This window comes from Aspergillus heteromorphus (genome assembly GCF_003184545.1).
Source record: "Aspergillus heteromorphus CBS 117.55 chromosome Unknown BO70scaffold_1, whole genome shotgun sequence".
NCBI lineage: Eukaryota > Fungi > Ascomycota > Eurotiomycetes > Eurotiales > Aspergillaceae > Aspergillus > Aspergillus heteromorphus.
Genome location: NW_020290406.1, coordinates 2,216,249 through 2,233,974, shown reverse-complemented (window position 1 = coordinate 2,233,974; position 17,726 = coordinate 2,216,249). Strand labels below are relative to the sequence as shown.

The 17,726-nt window shown below is 54.4% G+C and overlaps 4 protein-coding genes across 4 annotated transcripts; 2 read left to right on the top strand and 2 right to left on the bottom strand.

The window, feature by feature from the left end:
* Window positions 1–1,031: 1,031 nt before the first annotated feature.
* agd3 (putative extracellular serine-rich protein) lies at window positions 1,032–3,713 on the top strand. The gene is made up of 2 exons (XM_025545639.1): window positions 1,032–3,293; window positions 3,343–3,713. Exons 1-2 carry the CDS (start codon window positions 1,167–1,169, stop codon window positions 3,607–3,609), a joined length of 2,394 nt encoding a protein of 797 aa, XP_025404443.1. The 5' UTR covers window positions 1,032–1,166; the 3' UTR covers window positions 3,610–3,713.
* A 1,602-nt stretch (window positions 3,714–5,315) lies between these two features.
* BO70DRAFT_357843 (uncharacterized protein) lies at window positions 5,316–5,801 on the bottom strand. Its single transcript, XM_025542136.1, has one exon. It carries the CDS (start codon window positions 5,736–5,738, stop codon window positions 5,445–5,447), a length of 294 nt encoding a protein of 97 aa, XP_025404442.1. The 5' UTR covers window positions 5,739–5,801; the 3' UTR covers window positions 5,316–5,444.
* Window positions 5,802–7,900: 2,099 nt separating this feature from the next.
* BO70DRAFT_17061 (endo alpha-1,4 polygalactosaminidase) lies at window positions 7,901–9,243 on the top strand. The gene has a single exon (XM_025538364.1). It carries the CDS (start codon window positions 8,077–8,079, stop codon window positions 9,049–9,051), a length of 975 nt encoding a protein of 324 aa, XP_025404441.1. The 5' UTR covers window positions 7,901–8,076; the 3' UTR covers window positions 9,052–9,243.
* Window positions 9,244–15,640: 6,397 nt separating this feature from the next.
* On the bottom strand, window positions 15,641–17,175 carry BO70DRAFT_357840 (spherulation-specific family 4 protein). Its single transcript, XM_025542135.1, has 3 exons — window positions 16,845–17,175; window positions 16,300–16,657; window positions 15,641–15,985 (listed from the first exon to the last, which is right to left on the bottom strand). The coding sequence occupies exons 1-3, from the start codon at window positions 17,066–17,068 to the stop codon at window positions 15,662–15,664; spliced, it is 906 nt and encodes a 301-aa protein (XP_025404440.1). The 5' UTR covers window positions 17,069–17,175; the 3' UTR covers window positions 15,641–15,661.
* Between the last annotated feature and the right edge of the window lie 551 nt (window positions 17,176–17,726).

Here is a 17,726-nt window from a genome sequence, read left to right as displayed (position 1 = left end):
TTGGTGTATCGTTGTATCAGCGTATCAGCGTATCTGTGTATTCGGGCGATACCGTACGGCAGGTTTTACAAAAACCTTTAACCCCCGGGGTAACATGGGCCGCAGGGTATTACGAGGCCGGTGTAACGATGGCCATCCAGTCAGTCAGTCACCAAGTAAGCCCTCAGTGGGTGCATGATTGCATCAAGTTGCCTGGGCCGCAAAGGGCCATGGCGAGAGTTCGCCAGGGCCCTTTATTCTTTATTATTACCCCACACCGGCTCCCCTTTCTCAGGCTGCGAGTTTGCCAGTCCGCCTGAGCGCTGAAGAAGTTCAGTTCTGCCAACCACCAACTCCGGGCCCTGAACGGCCCAGGCGTGGCGCGCTAGCGGCTGTCCCTGGATCGGTCCCTGGACCGTGTACATGCCTGGCCTCGAGGGGGATATCCCATCCGTGCCACAAAACCGGTCAAGCTAAGTTTTTTTGTGCCTCCATCGTTCGGCTTGTCTGCGGGTCTGCTTTTCCCTCGAACGGGCTTCCTCCGTTGGAGAGATGGAGAGATCCAAACAATGAATCCAGCCCAAGGCAGGGTCCGGGTCTCAGGCAGGGCAAGACAGGGCAGGGCAGGGCTAAGTTCACAATTTCCACCCAAGCAAGCCATCAACATTCCTCTCACGGATCGGTCGCTAGTCACAAGCTTCACCTCCACTGTCCACACAACAGCCCACCTCTGGCTCGTGAAATAAATAAATAAAAAAAAAAAAACAGCCCATCGAGGACGCCAATCTGCAAGCGGGGCTGCATGTATCCAGTAAAGGCGATGGAATCCGCCAATCTGGCCGCATCGTGGAACCATCGGGCTCGGACATGGCGATATCCTTCTGTTCTTCCAGAGTTCCAGAGTTCCAGAGTTCCAGAGTTCCCAGGGCTAGGGGGTATCTAAACGATAGGTTGCCAGGCATCCCTGGGCTCCTTGGAATTCCCCCCCCCGGCAAGATAAATAGACATACATAGTGTGATTGCACGCGCAGATGACCTGACAGGCCGCTGATCTTTAGTCCACAGCTGACGGCGTTTCCAGGGGTCCTAAGCAGGTCCACCTCAGTCATTCGTTATCATTCGTTTTTGCGCGACGCTCGTTCCTTTGCTTTGTGTCAGGCCCTGGTTCCTAGACGGCCGGAATCGCAATGGTGCTTCCTTGGCTCCTCAGTCTGGGGTGCTATCTCGGGTTTATAACCTGCAAGACTCGCCCTGGGGTTTGGACTGAGAGACCAACCGTCATTTCCACGGCTTCTGTCTCGCCCATCAAATCGTCGGCTACAGTCGCCGGGACTCCAGTTCCTGATCCTGCTTCTTCTTCTTCTTCTTCTTCTTCAATTGTTCATTCGCTGACCACTTCTGCCACTTTGTCTTCTACTACGGTATCTGCATCCTCCACCCTTGCCACTTTGGGGATTTCGGCTGGCACGTTGGTGGTCTCATCTTCCAGTGCGTCTCCCAGCCCAACCAGCACCATGGCTCTCAGCTTGAGCGCTGTGGCTTCGGCTTCGGCCTCTGTAGCCCCTTCGGCGGCGCCCATCAGCGCGGGGTCGATCGCGGCAAACATCCTGGTGATTGCGCGCGACACGGCCTCTGCTAAAGTGGCCTCGTCGGGGCTCAATGCCATCGGCATCCCCTTCACCACCCTGGTGGTCCCGCAGTCGGGAGCCAGCTTGCCGGCCCTAAACGGCACGGATGGAGGCAACTTCGGCGGCATTGTGGTCGCCAGCGAAGTCAGCTACAACTACGGCAATGCCACGGGCTACCAGAGCGCGTTGACGACCGACCAGTGGAACCAGCTGTACGCGTACCAGCTCGCATATGGCGTGCGCATGGTGCAGTACGACGTGTATCCGGGACCGAACTACGGCGCCAGTGCGGTGGGCACCGGATGCTGTGCGACGGGGGTCGAGCAGCTGCTGTCCTTCTCGGACACCAGCGACTTCGCCACGGCTGGGCTGAAGACTGGGGCGGGCATCAGCACCGAGGGCCTCTGGCACTACCCGGCCAGCATCACCAACACGACCACGACCAAGGAGGTGGCGCGCTTCGCCGCCAACTCGGTCTCGACCAGCGACACCACCGCGGCCGTCATCAACAACTTCGGCGGCCGCGAGCAGATGGCCTTCTTCCTCTCCTTCGACACCAGCTGGAGTGCCACCTCCACCCTGCTGCAGCACGCCTGGATCAGCTGGCTCACCCGGGGCCTGTACGCGGGCTACCGCCGCGTCAACCTCAACACGCAGATCGACGACATGTTCCTCGAGACGGACATCTACAAGCCCAACGGCACGACGTTCCGGATCACCCCCAACGACCTGCAGGGCATCTCGACCTGGATGACGACGATCAACGGCCAGATGAACGCGGGCAGCAGCTACTACGTCGAGGTGGGCCACAACGGCAACGGCAACATCGAGACGGCCTCGTCGACGGATGAGGGCTGGACGACGTGCGACGGCGGGGGCATCGAGTACGAGTCGCCCGCGGACACGGCGCTGGAGTTCAAGAAGCCACTGGGGACGGGCACCAACCTGTGGCCGGCCAGCCCGACGACGTACAACTGGACGACGGCGTGCACGCAGATGGACCCCCTCCTGGTGTGGTGGACGACGCCGGCCAACCTCAACCGGTTCGGGCACATCTCGCACACGTTCACGCACGAGGAGCAGGACAACGCGACGTACTCGGACGTGTTCAAGGAGATCTCGTTCAACCAGGCGTGGCTGAAGCAGGTGGGGATCTCGGGGGCGACGCACTTCACGTCGAACGGGATCATCCCGCCGGCCATCACGGGCTTGCACAACGGCGACGCGCTGCAGGCGTGGTGGGACAATGGCATCCGCAACTGCGTGGGCGACAACACGCGGCCGGTGCTCCTCAACCAGCAGAACGACATGTGGCCCTACTTCACCACCGTCGCCTCGGACGGGTTCGCGGGCATGCAGGTGAACCCGCGGTTCGCGACGCGCATCTACTACAACTGCGACACCCCCGACTGCACCGTACAGGAGTGGATCGACACCTCCGCCGGCAGCGGTGACTTCGACTCGCTGCTGGCCACCGAGAAGGGCGAGGTGATGCGCCATCTGTTCGGCCTGCATCACGACCCCTACATGTTCCACCAGGCCAACCTGCGCAACGCCGACACCACCCCTATCACCGTCAACGGCGTCACGGCCCAGTACTCCATCTTCCAGGCCTGGGTGGAGACTCAGGTCCAGGAGTTTGTGCGCCTGGTCGACTGGCCCCTGGTGACCATCAACCACCAGACGGTATGCACGGCATCCACCTTCCCTGGGGACTCACTGCTAACTCTCCCAGATGTCCGACTCCTTCCTCGCCCGCTACACCCGCGACGCATGCCAGTACTCGCTGCGCCACACCATCTCCAACAGCCAGATCACCGGCGTCACGCTGTCCGCCAACGGCAACACCTGCAGCACCCCCATCCCGGTGACCTTCCCCGTGGCGCCGACCAGCACGCAGGGCTTCACGACGGAGCAGCTGGGCAGCGACCCCTTGACGGTGTGGGTGACGCTCTCTGGCTCGCCGGTGACCTTTACCCTCTCGACCCCGATTGCGCTGTAAATGAATGGAATTCGGGTCAGGTCAGGGACGGACGGGCTCGTAATTCTGGATTTGGACATAATAACGTGTAATAGATAGTACAGTACTATAACTACTAAGGAAATAGGTATGAAATATTGACTTTGGGGAGAATTACTCCATTTACCGTTACCGTCTACATCACCTATCTAGATAGATGCCTAAGTACTACCTCCCTGGCAAACATTATGCCCGTCAGACCAGGGATCCCGAAACCAGCCCAATCAGAGCCTCCCAGGGGCCACCAGCACCGCGGTGCCAAACGCGGGACGTCAAGACCCTGCATGAGATAGTACTATTATTATCATTATCATTATTATTCTTGTCATAATTATCCGCAGCACTAACAAACGCTAAGTCTGCAGGCCAGTAGCCACTGTACTCGTAATTCTACGAGATGGGAGAATAACATACATACATACATACATACATACAATCTGTCAATGACAGCCAGCCAGCCAGACAGACCACCCGATCGAATTGACGAATGACTGAATGAATGAACAGCTCGGACCCTTTCCCCGCGCAGCCACCGACTTCACCGCCCAAAGGCGAAACGAAACAACGGCCCTCCGCCCCACGCACCCACGAACACGACAGGGAGATCTTGGCGGGTGGCCACCACCCGACCGATCGATCCACCACCCCATCCCCGGATTTCTCCACTCTTACACTCTGATATACTTTCTCCTACACGGTACTCTTCCTTGGACTCTCTTTCTTTGTTTCGTGCGTCCATTTTCCTGAACAGGCTATACACACAGACACGGGGAGAAAAAAAACTTAACCCAATAATAAGGCAGATAGGTACGAAGTAGTACTACTGCAGTATGTAAACAAAAGTAGTTAAGTTTCATCAGGAATGTTCATCCTTGGCAGCAAACCAAACAGCCACAACCCAAACAAACAAAACAAATCAAAACAAAACAAAAATCATCCATAATATCCAGCCCAGCCAAGAGGAGACAAGCCAGCCAAGACAAGCCAAGCCCAGCCCCGCCCAAGAACGAACGATCCATATCACCGACCCTAACTCCGCCGGACTTGCCTACTCCGTACCTTACTAGTTACCTGCCAGTCAACTGCATCATGTCACACATACCAGAACATAAATTTAGAAACACCATGACCACATCAGTCCAGCTAAGCATATCTGCCAATGCACCTACATCGCGTATATGCACAAGATGTCTTGAATAAAAAAAGACTTTCTTGTGCGACACTCACACTCACACTCACACTCACTCACTGGCCAGAGACAGAGAGACAGAGCTCGAATGTTCAGTCCATAACTACATAGTACCCATCCATTCTTCTACAGGGGAGGAGAGGGAGGGGCGGCCGGCGCGCGGATCCGTACGACCCTACATACCAGACATACCAGACCGTCAACCCTCGACCCTCGACCCTCGCAGCTCACAGCTCAGCTCAGCTCAGCTCACATTTAGCTTTGACACTGAATCTGGATTTGAATTTAGGTTTGTATTTGGATTTGGGTTGGGCTTGGTTTGCTTCGCCTCGCCTCGCCTCCCTTCGTATCGTATCGATCCATGCTTGAATAGCACAAGGCGGGTGGGTTGCCAACTCGACCGACCGGCCGAAACGACTGACTGAGCAACCAGGACCATATCCATGACCATGATCGTGGGGCAGTAGGCCATGCCATGCCATGCTATGCCGTCTTCTCCATCCCATCCGACTTATCCATCCCATCCGACTTATGTTATCCATTTTCCATCCATGCTATCCATGCTATCCATCCATCCCTCCATCCATGCATGTTACTCCCAATGCTACAGTGCTACAGTCCTACAGTCCTACAGTGCTACAGTGCTACAGCGCAACGCATGATGTAGTCGAGAGTGAAATGGACCACGGGAATAGCGACATCCATCGGGGCAGATTCCCGCTTCCAGAACGGACATTGAGGGAATGGAATGACGGGGCGGAGTGATCATGCTGCTTGCTTCCGGGACATGGGGTTGAGGTTGGGGTTGGAGATGGAGATGGGCATGCGGATGGGGATTTGAGTTGCCACTACCACTGCCACTACCACTGTCCCTGCCACTGCCACACACCTCACCACCACCACCACCACCCTCGTCGCTCATTCCGGGAGTTGAGGTGGTGTCATTGGGATTGGGATTGAGTTTGACTGCCTGAGTGATTATTCACCGGACGCGAGGGAAAAAAAAAAAAAAAAAAAAAAAAAAAAAAAACCGTCATACAGCAATATCAAGCTTTGACAGCTGCCAGGGTCAGGGACGGGGCTGGGTTGGTTGGTTGGTTGGTTGGTCGGTTGGAATAACTAGGGATTTCGTTCTGGATGACAGATGACAGCGGTTGAGTTTGGATGATGTGCTGGTTGCTGGTTGCTTGAGGTATCCATTCCATCTCCATCCCTGTTCGGAATGGAATGAAATGGCGAGATGAGATTGTGATGATGACAAGAGAGGAGGCGAAAGTTGAGTTGAAGCCGTACGGACCCGGTCCATTGGGGATGATACGATGCTACCTACCTACCTACCTACCTACCTACCTTGCCTCGCACCTACGTCGATTACTCGGAGCGATGGGGTCATGAGATCAGTCGCGTATAATATCCGTAGACGAGAGGAGAGATGTCTTCATGCGGTTAGGTCGTATCCATCGGACTTGTGCACATAACCACATAGCCGACGGAGGATATGGTGCAGATTGCAGCAGAGGACAAATCTTCCCCCGCCCCGGCGACAACGTGGTGGACGGACGACCACCTGGGAGCAGTTTCCACGCTGGCCAAGCCAAGCCCAGCCCGCGAGCTCGCCGCATCCGAGCCATGTCGTCCGTCTCCAGTCCAGACCCGGGGGCCTGCGAGTCATGGCTGCGGCTCTAGGGTTGCTGCCAAGAGGATATACGAATTGCGAAAGGGCCGGATTGGGAACTGCTTTTCCCGATCGCTGGTCCGAGGCTGGGCGGAATCTTCAGAATCCGGCGAATGTTTGATGATGGATGGGCGGATGGGCGGATGGGCGGATGGCTTGGGCCCGCCAAGCCCTACGTATCGCAATTTCCGACGTACGGAAACGCCAAACCGCCCAGGCGGCGGATTTACACACCCGCGTAAATTACCGAACGGAGGAGACGGGACGCGGTACTAGCGCGATACGGGGGGAGGGGGGACAGTACTGGATCTTCGGGGGTTGCGTTTAGTTAAGGTCCGTGGCCGATGCATCACCTCTCGATGGGTTGATTGGCAAGGTTCCGGCCCGAGGGAGCACAAAAAAGGACAACTCAACTCTGACGATGGAAAGGGGAAAAGAAAAGGAGCCTTGGTGTCGGACAAACTCCTTCGCCGCGGGCCCTCGTCGAAGTTTCTGCAGCAGAAGAAAGAACGACGGGCGGGGCGTTTGAAAGGAACCTTAAAGCGCCAATCCTCCCAGCGTCTCCATCGGCCATCGCCTATTAGGGCCCCGTTAGCGTGGTAATTAGCAGGCTATCCTCCGTAGATACTCTATATATACACCACAGACCTGGATACCGGTATACATCATCCAAGACCAACGCCAAGGCCGCTTGGGAGACGGGAACTATAGATACCTTTGCTGCTTTTGCTGCCAGGATCCAGGTGCAGTCCTCGGTACCACGGTTGCCAGTGGACATGCCCAGCGAGTTCTCAATCTCTGGCTCCCCAATTTGTGGATTGGACTCCTTGGCGACGGCCTCAGCTGTAGCCGGTAGCTTTGTCTGCGTCTTTGTTTGTTTCCCGATCGCCATCGCTTTTGCCCCCTCGTAATTGTCCAGCTGCGCGACCCGGACGGCGGTCAAGGCCGCGACCCCTTAGTCAGACATCCAGACCGGATGAGGGGAGAGAAACCTCAAGAAACATTCACGATGAGGAGGACTGAACAAACAGACCAAAATGAAGACTCACTCCCCAAGGGCTGGGAATAGTTCCATTCTAGACTGTTTAGGCTCCCGGATTTCCCCTCTTCGTCCCTGCAGCCCCTGGAGCATTGGACCCTTAGGGTTGCACAGGCACGGCCGGTGAGTGGCGAGGGATTTGCAGGGTCCGGTCCGGCAGCCCTCAAGTCAGCCTTCCGCCTTCCTTCACCCATCTCCCACCAGCCGTCAATCAGCCAACACCCAACAACACCCGTCGCTCTTCACTTTCCACTGGTTGCAACATGAAACTGCGCACCGTGTGACGCCGGGTGAAGCTTTTTTCCCACACCCCATCACATCTTCAGGCAACTCCATTTCGCCCGCGACCTATATCTTCGTGTCGGGGCCTAGACTCGACCTGCGTCGCTTCTGCCGCACCTCGTCTGTCCGATCCCGCGGGATAATCTTGACTCCTCCTCTTATTCCCCGTCGCCCCGGATCTCGTGTCGCGCTCTCGCACAGATTACCTGTGCTTCCGATCTTCTCTTTCGTGTGTTCTCTTGGACAGTTCACCACCCCTCCGCGATGGACACCGCCGACGACGCGGTCCTCAAGGGCCCCGCCCCGCGGGGATGGAAGACATGGACCACCAAGAAGAAGCTCATCATGCTCGGGTCTATCCTCACCATCATCATCGCGCTGGGAGTCGGACTGGGGGTGGGGCTGGGAGTCGGGCTGGGAGGCAGCAGCGGTGGGGAGGAGGAGGAGGGAGGCGGCGGCGGCGAGACCCCCCCGTCGACGTCCGGCAACTACACCACGGCCAAGTGGCAGCCAGCCGTCGGGACGAGCTGGCAGATCGTGCTGGAGTATGCGCTCAACGACACCTCCGTCAACGCGACGGTCTACGACATCGACCTCTTCAACAACAACCAGTCCGTGATTGACGAGCTGCACGATGCCGGCCGCAAGGTCATCTGCTATTTCTCCGCCGGGAGCTATGAGAACTGGCGTCCGGACAAGGACAAGTTCGACTCGGACGATCTGGGCAAGGACCTGGAGGGCTGGCCCGGTGAGAAGTGGATCAACATCAGCTCGCCGCGCATCCATCAGATCATGCTCGACCGGCTGGATCTGGCCGTGAACAAGAGCTGCGATGGAGTCGACCCGGACAACGTCGACGGGTACGACAACAAGAACGGGCTGGGCCTGACGGAGACCGACTCGGTCAACTACGTGAACTGGATGGCCAACGAGGCGCACGCGCGGAACATGTCCATCGGCCTGAAGAACGCGGGCGCGATCATCGGCTCGGTGATCAACAACATGCAGTGGAGTGTCAACGAACAGTGCGCGCAGTACGAGGAGTGCGATACCTACGCGGTCTTCACGGAGAAGAGCAAGCCGGTCTTCCACATCGAGTACCCCAAGGGCGCCGACACCAACAATGACGATTCCGTCTCCACGAGCCAGAGGCAGAGTGCATGCGACTTCACCGACTCGGGCAACTTCTCGACGGTGATCAAGAACATGCTCTTGGACAACTGGATCGAGACCTGTTGATCTAGCACCGGACTCGGGCCGGGGGGAGGGGGTGATGATATTCTGTGATCTTGAGTCGTTGAACGAGCAAGGGCGCCAGGAGTTTGGACAGCATAATTCTTCCTGTAATTTAATTCACTTGCTATGGTGTAATAATGTGGCAATTCAATAACGATCACATATTGTTTATTTACATGCGAACGAATCCTTGTCCGTCACATTCTAACATTCTTCTTTACCTTGCTCAATACCCAGTAGGTGATATCTGCTATACCGGCAGATAGATGATCGATACACCTCCCGGACCCCCAGCTCGGTCGAGTCCCACCAATATGCTCTCGTCTCAGAATGTCTCAGGCAGGTCGTCGTAGCACGAACTCGATCATGTCATATCGGGACTAATGCGCGCTATGCCTCCTTCCCTGATCCAATCCCTCAAAAACCAGGACTGGACGTCCATATCCGCCGTCGAATGGCACCACGCACCGGCCAAACGCACCTACTGAAACAAGACCACACAGGGGACAGAGAAGCAAGAACGAGCCCCCGAGACTTCCCCGAGATCCTTCCCTCCATTGGATTTCCTCTCGCATGGAGATCAAACGACGGTGCCATCCATGGTTCGAGGGCAGGGAATCTCACCAACCACGCCACGGGATCGACGACAGCGACACCGACCGAATAGCCATGACAAATTGGAACGTGCGCCGCTATTTATAAGCAATTGGCTCTTGACAATGGACAGACCTGCGATCCCGCGTTCTGCCAGTGGTGTACCGGTACCGAGGCCATCCATGGTTGAGCGGTTCCAGAAATCAGGCCCGCCGGCTGAGATTTGCGTTTAGTGAGGTACTCGATCCGGATCGAGAACCAGAACCAGACTTACGTAGAAAGAGAGCATGCTCCATTGCTCGTCACGGATGAACTCCACCGGAACCAGAGAAGCAGAGATAGACAACCTACATATAGTACATACATACATCGAACGGGGGCCTCTGTCGTTGCCGCTAGATACTAGTACTTAGCTCGCTTTTGTGTATCCTCCTTCCAGATTAAGATTATGAATCTGATATGCGCTAGTTAGGGTACTGGCCTCGAACGCCCAATCTGACCTGTGGATAGCGACTAGAGAGACAGACTAGAGACTAAGGGCCTTTGGGTGTCCACGATCGAGACGGGATGTCTGTTTGCGCTCTGCTATCACTTGCTTTAGTACTCCGTACTGTCTGCCAAGTATTATCCGGTAATGCTGTTTGCGGTCATTATGGTCGGTTTCGTCGAGACGTCATGACGGGCTGGTATGGTAATTTTCAATGCCATCATTGCCGTACCTAGTCCCTGTATGTGGTAAGTACATACCACATCCCTCCACTGCAGGTACACACGTCCGTTGTCCAGGGGACGGTGTATATACCCCGAAGAAGTCTTCGTACCTCTTCATAATCTCCTATAGAGGGAAACTCGTATGGGCGCGAGCGATCCCATCCCGCCAGCCTCGTATCTGTACCAACTATTGTCGGAGTCGCCTTCTCAAAAGTCACATTGACTTCCATTGACCCTCGCAGGTGTAGTTACACAAAAGCCGCATGATGCTTTGCCCCACCGTACGCATCAATGCCGTATATACCGAAATAAGTATCTCCCTTATATGTCTGTACGGTATGACATATAATGTAAGGTGAGTATAGTATAACGTAAGGTAATTATAGTATAACGTAAAAAGTTACCCGGCCTCCGGAGCCAGCCTACTACTAACTAGAGCAGAGTAAGCGCACAGTGACAGCGCCAATCCCAGCAATCCCACCACCACAACAACAAAATCCTTCTCAGGTCCAGTACTAGTTTTACTAGTAGTAGTGAGTTCTCACCTGCAGATCCGACGAAGAGATAAACTTTGACACACCATGATTTTTTTCCCTCCGAGTTTCCGTCTTTGCCTTTTTTTTTTTTTTTTTTTTTGGAGTTGGATCCGCCGAACCGCCGCCGACCGTTCCTGAAGTTTCCCCCTTCTTTTCCTGTTCCTGTGCCTGAACCGGACTTGGACCACCCGCCCGCCCAGCCCAGCCCAGCCCACACCGTCCCACGTCGATTTTCCCACCCACCCCCGCCGCCCGGCCGCCCAATTCGGGCCAAAGATCGCCGGATCCGGTGGGGGGCGGCGCTGCTGGGCCAGGAACCGTCGGTTTCGCGCCAGCCTTCTGACTGGTCAGGGGCGTGGACTTCCATGTTTTTGACGGCACTAAGAAGATAATACTCAGCCCAATCTTGCTAGAGGGATGGGATGGGGTTCGCGTCGGAGCTCATTCCCTCCTCTGCATGGTTCGCCGTCTTTAGTCTCTCTCTCTCTCTCTCTCTCTCTCTCTCTCTCTCTCTCTCTCTCTTTCCTTCATCCAGTCCGGACAGGAAAAGAAACAGAAAAAGCAAAAAGCAAGCACGCACGCACGCACGCACCTTTCAATGTGCTGGTGTCGAAGCGAGGGCTGATTCCAAATTCTCTCACCTTACTGATTGGGCTGGTCTGGTCGGGTCTGGTCGGGGTCTGGTCGATGGATGGACACTGGACAGTGGGCAGATGCGATGCGCCAGAGTGAGACGGCAGGCTGCAGTGCTGGCCGTTCGTGGTGGGATCCAGCCTAGCCGGGGGAAACAGACGGACTCCGTACCGATCGAGGGAGTAGGCAAGCGAGTAAGGGCGCTGGTTGATCGAGTGTAGTCTATCTACCCCGTACTCCGTACCTAGACTTTAGATAGGTACTTTCTAAATGTCTAGACAGGCACTGAGATTAATTACCATTGCATTGACCATGTCGCTCTAATCTATGCTTAACTATATGACAGTCCGCTATACTGTCTATGGGTTTGAGGTAGATGGATCTGACTCGCAGGTCTCACCCGGTGCACTGTGTGTTGGGCCAACTGCTAAATCGATGGAGCCTCTAGATATCCGCTCGGGTATACGTTTTGCAGCCGACCCCTCCACTACTCCACTACTACTACTACTATGAACTATCTATCAACTGTCGCAGGCTCAGTATGACCCTCCCTCATCTGATCTGCTGATCCTGTAATCTCCCAGGCCATGACCTATGTCGCAGAAAATATTGGACTCTACTCTCGTCGGATGATCGCCTTGCCAGATACAATCCCCAGTCTGATAGATATATATTTCCCCGAGACGGTCGGGGATGGCACGGCTGGGCCGGAGACGGTCGCGTGAGAGACATGGATGAGTCTGTCACCCGAATGAGCTTTCTATAAAGAAGAAGAAGCAGCAGCAGAAGAAGAAGAGGAGATGCTGAATTCCCCGGATTTCATGGTTAACGACATATGATGAATGAATGCTCTGTCGTCATGAAGTTGATTGAGGTCATTTGATAACTAGTTAGCCGTGCGCCTTAGTCACCCATCGACGGCGATCGACACTCAGCTTAAATTAGGCTGACAGGCGATCAAGCTTAGCCCGGTTGACACTCGATAGATAGATTGATTGATAGCCCGACACGCAGTCCCTGGCTTCTCAATCCCCCCCAACTTCGAGTCGCACACCGCGAAGAGCAATTGCATCTTCATCTTGTAAGGCCCCCCCCCGTCCCGTCCTACCCCCCTCGATCTACTCCGAGGCGATCGCAGTGAATGGCCTCGAGCCAAGTGTACAACCCATCCATTCCATCAGGAGAACGGCGTCGGGCCTTGAAGAAATAACTCCGAATGCAACCTGAGTCATATTGTATAGCATCGATCTGATGGAACTCTCTCCGCATCGCCCCCTGTCCATTCTTCCGGAGATATTTCCGGCCAGGTAAGGCTTGAGACAGAGTGCGCTCGATATAAGCTCTGCTGTCCATCAACGGTATCGAAATCCGCGCGCCATGAGTAACTGTAAGCTTATTGCCCGGCCGCCGCCACAAACGCTCTATAAATAACAATCTTACTTAAGTACGGAATCCCATCCCTCCCTCCCTACTTGCCCTTGCCCCGTTTCCCCCCATGTATGTATGTATGTCTGACCGGGAACCCCCGTCTAGACCCCTCCGACCGGAACTTTTCTGTGCGCCCCAGCCAGCGTGAGGTGATCCTAGTCGTACATATGTATGTACGCCGTACATCCACCTTGCAGGGTACAGGCTGCACCACCTTCCCCCCCAAATGGATGAAATGGGGTGAGATGGTGTGGATTTATCAACGACTGACGGAGTACACCTACCCGTGTCACGTCTTCAGGGATGATTGCCCTGGACGGAGTATATGAGTGGGATGTTGAACCAGCCAGCTGTGGAACTCTGCCCTGTCCTGTACATCACCCGCTAGAATGTCAACAAGGAAGATGGAAGATAGGTATACTAGGTATACGAACGACTCTGTACAACTTAGATGCAATGTCCACCTGCAGTCTTGCATCAACGAAGTGAATGCGCTCTGCGCTGTCAATAGATCAGCATCGGATTCTAAGCCCCGACGAGTCCCGTTCATCGATGCTTCATGTACATATCTGTATGTCGATGCTGTTGTTCATATGCAGGTCTCAGAATAACCCGGCCAATCAGGTCAGCTCCGCCGGCCAGCCTTGTCCTAGACTTTCTAGTACAGTACCAGTGAGTACAAGAGTATCTATCTAGTATCGATAAGTCTAGATAAATATCTGAGGTAGTTTAGTTACTAATCAACGCACTCCATCCCCCTGCCTGAATCACCCAACCCATGCAATTGACCAGGTACAATGTACATTAGTCCACACGCATACCTTAACATAACTACCCATACTACGCCAAGCGATGAGTGAGTAACTCTTGACCCCCCTCGTAATCACATAGTTAGTTACCTCATGCTTAGATCATTACACCCCGTCTAAGTGTCTACGATATATTAAGGTGCTACCTATATAGGTAAATGCATTTCCTACTTCCATGGATCGGGCCCCGTCGTATCGTATCCCACCCGGTCCGGTACATGCCTACCTACTACCCTAACTATTTACTTATACTGTCTGTCTAGTCTGGGTGTTCTCGGAGTACCCCGTTTCATTTCAGGGACTTAGTACTTACGTAGGTGGCTACAGGTAGGTGGTATGTCGTGGTACCGCGATCCCCACCGAACCAGATTTCAATTCCCTCCTTGCCAACCAACCAACCAACCAACCACCTTATACATATGAATATAATTAGTATATGCATTCAGACGAAGTGCCTACCTACCTACCTACCTACCTACCTGCCTCTACTACAGTAGGTAGATACTTACGTACTGCTCATAGCAAGTAACTAGGTAATAGGTACCTACCTACCTTACCTTATCCATGCGGACCACAACACAAGACACCTCACCACCTCACCACCGCTCCCCACTCCCCAAATCCCAACCCAAATCCATCCTGGTGCGACCTGTAGTCTGTATTCTGTACCTACTGTAGTCTGCTGATTCCAATGACCCCCCCCCCACCCTAACCAAACCAAACCAAACCCTTCCAGTCAGTGATAGACATACAGACCCGAAATATCTAGACCAGACTAGACAACTGCCATCAACCAACCTAAATCTCAGACTTTTCGCGACCAGCCTAGTAAAAATGATAAAATTAGCGTGGGTGCGGATGCGAGCGGAGTGGGGAGGGGAGCAAAAGTGGATAGATACCCACTTAGGTTCCTTCTGGATGAGATGGATTATCCGTGCGGTCGTGCACTTGATCTAGGGGAGGGAGTATCGGGGTACGGATCGGTACGGCTTGCCCAGCCCAGCCCAGCCCTTGCCATGGAGTGGGAGGGAAGGGGAAGTGAAAATTACCACTTACGATCTACTTACTACCTTACCTACTAAGGTAGGTACTATTGCTTTACCAGGGAGGGCGGGCACCTTACATCTGTGGTACGGGGGTGGGGGGGGGGGGGGGTGTACCTTTTGTATTTTATGTATATATGTATGTAAGGTATGTATGCATGTATCTGTGTATCTGTGTATGAAATGTATGCAAATGCAATGTATACACAGTACTGGTATCTGTGGTTTGCGGTACCTGAACGGATGGCTGGGGTCCATGAAGAAGAAGAAGATGATGATGATGATGATGTAGGTCGTATGAAGCAATACGATACATGAGAAATAGGCACTAGGTACTCCCAACAAGAACACGAACCAGCAGAGCTAGCGGAATCAATCAATTTAGCCTGTACTTCGCAGTTGTTAACCATATTAGCATATCTAGGGATGGTTTCTTTGTCTCTTCCCGATCTTCCCCTCCTCCACGTCCGTGGGAATCGTGGATGGCGAATTGCCCTACCTACCTGAGATAGGCAGGTAGGTAGTTAGATACGGAGTAGGTAGGTAGGACCTTAGGTAGGAAATGTAAATCAATTGCCCTGGAGTACTACTTACTCACCTTCCTTCCTAGGCGTGCTTCCGGATCCAGCTAGTCGGGACTCTTACAGTAGTAGTCACCCTGGCCGGGATTGAAAGTCGGAAGTACGTACAGTAAGGCAGCTAACTATCGCCTAGAATGGGTTGTTGATAATACTATCATATACGTCATTAATATATACCAAAACAGTGCACTCCCCCCTCCTCTCCCCTCCTCTCCTCTCCCCATCCTCAACCTCAACCTCAACCCCCCCCCATGTCTCCGGAAGCAGGCAAGCTAGCCTCATGATTTCGCCATTAGATCCACAAACTCCTGCCACTGTCCCCCAAAACTTGCATAGTAATCCGTGCTCAGGTGAGTGATGAAAATCTCATCTGCTACCTTACGCATTTGCTTCACCAGGTCCCGGAACTGGTGGCCGTCCACACTGTCCGGCACGGAGTGGAGCACCGCGCAGAGCTGACTGCGGGTGCTGTTCGGGATATTCTCAAAGAGCCTAGCCCCCTGGCGCTCCAGGAACGTATCGTAGGTCGCCTCGAACACGACGGTCGAATCAGCCGTCGGCAGGTAGCGAGAATCAGGAATCACGCCGGGGTTATGGACAACCTGGGTTTCTGATTAGCCGTGATCTCAATCGCCCCATACATCATCTGGGAGATCTATCCGGACGATCCAAAAGATAAATCCGGTCCGCCTCGGATAGGAAATAAATAAATGAGAGAAAATCAATCAAGTGGTCGCCAGGGTAATTGGGTGGTGCATGGGCGGAAAAAGCAAACGAAAGGAACCATGCATGCATGGCATCGAAGGGGGAGGAGGGGGGGAGGCGCTGCCGAAAAATTGGTAATCCGGTAAATTACCCGGCGGGACCCCTGGTAATGAAAATACGGGAAACCGAAAACAACAAGCGCAGCACGTACAAAGTGGTCCGGACCCAGGCCCGAGGTCGTCTTCACGAGAGCAGTCAGCTCCTGGAGATATGCCAAGGTACTGTCGTCGTATTGCTGGGGAGTCTCGTCGAAGAATATGCCCCGAACCGCAAGGTCGGGGTTGGAACCGTTGGTCGGCCATGCTGCGTAGGTCTCGATGTCCCGCCGCACCAGCGAGATGTTGCGCTGCGCGTACGTGGTAGCGACATATCCCAGGAGTCGGACATTGCCATATGACGCCAGCTTGGGTATTTCTCGGGTGTAATTGGCGTCAGGCAAGGCGTTGGGCCCAGGGCCACTACCAGGGTTGATCACCACGGTGAAGTTGACGTTCCGATGAGCAGAGACCCTGCGTCGTTCAGCTGTGCCTTCCATAGTACATGAGGGTTACGGGTGTATCAGGCCACGGCACGCCCGGTGGCTGACATAGGGCGTAGGCATGGAGAACCACACAATGTGTGGTTGGAGGGGAGGGGGGGGGTGTGGAGGAGGAGGAGGAAGAGGAGGAGGAGGAGGAGCAAATCGGAACAACATACACCTTTTCCAATGGCTCCCACGCCCCTGGAGCCGGATACACATAGAGAGGCACGAAGACCGAGGCTTTGGGACCCATGGTGGAATTGTTGTGCAAAGTCAACACAACCGCTGGGGGGATCACGATGGCAAGAAGGGCAACAAGTACCAGGGCAACCGCGACAAGTCGAGAGCGCCGGCTGCGCAGACAACGCCGGTCCTCCCTCACGTGTTTGCCTTGCCCCATCCTGATGGGCCTGCGAAGATGTGATTGAAACCGTGCGCGTCGAATAGCGGGCGAACCGGGCTAGCCAGTGGGTTTCTTCTGGCCATAGTGGAGGCGAGCTAGAGCCGGTGCTGGCAGACTAACAATTAAGTAGCCCTCAGCCCTCCAGACAACCCCGGCGCTGGAACTTGGAAACCCCGATAGAGTAGGTTGGAGGGTTGTAGGGAACCAGGCATTCAGTCATTGGCAATTGGCAAATGGCAAATGGCAATTTTGTCAATGAAAGGGTGCCGCGCGCCCAAAATAGAGCGGGGCAGGGTTTCGACCATGCATCAGGTCTCGGATTCTCGGATTAGCTGGGGGAGCAATGCATTTTTTCCCTGGCCTAAAGCGCTTTTTGCTTTCCGCGTCCCAATTGTACATCCTGCAGCTCTGGTGGAGGCGTCCAGCGTTCGTTCCATACGTACCTTACTACTGCCCTGACGAGCTGCCCCCAACGGAGGCAAATCTGCTGGCGAGGAGGGCCCAGTAAGCCTTCTAGGCCCTGTTTTTATCCCAGAGCAACCGCTGACAACATTAGGTCGTTATATTTGCTTTTTCCCTTTATCTTTCCCTCGTTTCTTTTTCCCTTTCCCTTTCCCTAACCCTGGATCCTCTCTTCCTCTCCCTCTTTTTTTTT

Bases quoted from the DNA above. Each gene is read 5' to 3' on its own strand.
- agd3 (XM_025545639.1), top strand. From the start codon at position 1,167: ATGGTGCTTCCTTGGCTCCTCAGTCTGGGGTGCTATCTCGGGTTTATA. The intron at 3,294-3,342 runs GTATGCACGGCA...TAACTCTCCCAG, and splicing joins TGACCATCAACCACCAGACG to ATGTCCGACTCCTTCCTCGC.
- BO70DRAFT_17061 (XM_025538364.1), top strand. From the start codon at position 8,077: ATGGACACCGCCGACGACGCGGTCCTCAAGGGCCCCGCCCCGCGGGGA.
- BO70DRAFT_357840 (XM_025542135.1), bottom strand. From the start codon at position 17,068: ATGGGGCAAGGCAAACACGTGAGGGAGGACCGGCGTTGTCTGCGCAGC. The intron at 16,658-16,844 runs GTATGTTGTTCC...TGAACGACGCAG, and splicing joins TGGGAGCCATTGGAAAAGGT to GGTCTCTGCTCATCGGAACG. The intron at 15,986-16,299 runs GTACGTGCTGCG...TCAGAAACCCAG, and splicing joins GCCTGGGTCCGGACCACTTT to GTTGTCCATAACCCCGGCGT.
- BO70DRAFT_357843 (XM_025542136.1), bottom strand. From the start codon at position 5,738: ATGAGCGACGAGGGTGGTGGTGGTGGTGGTGAGGTGTGTGGCAGTGGC.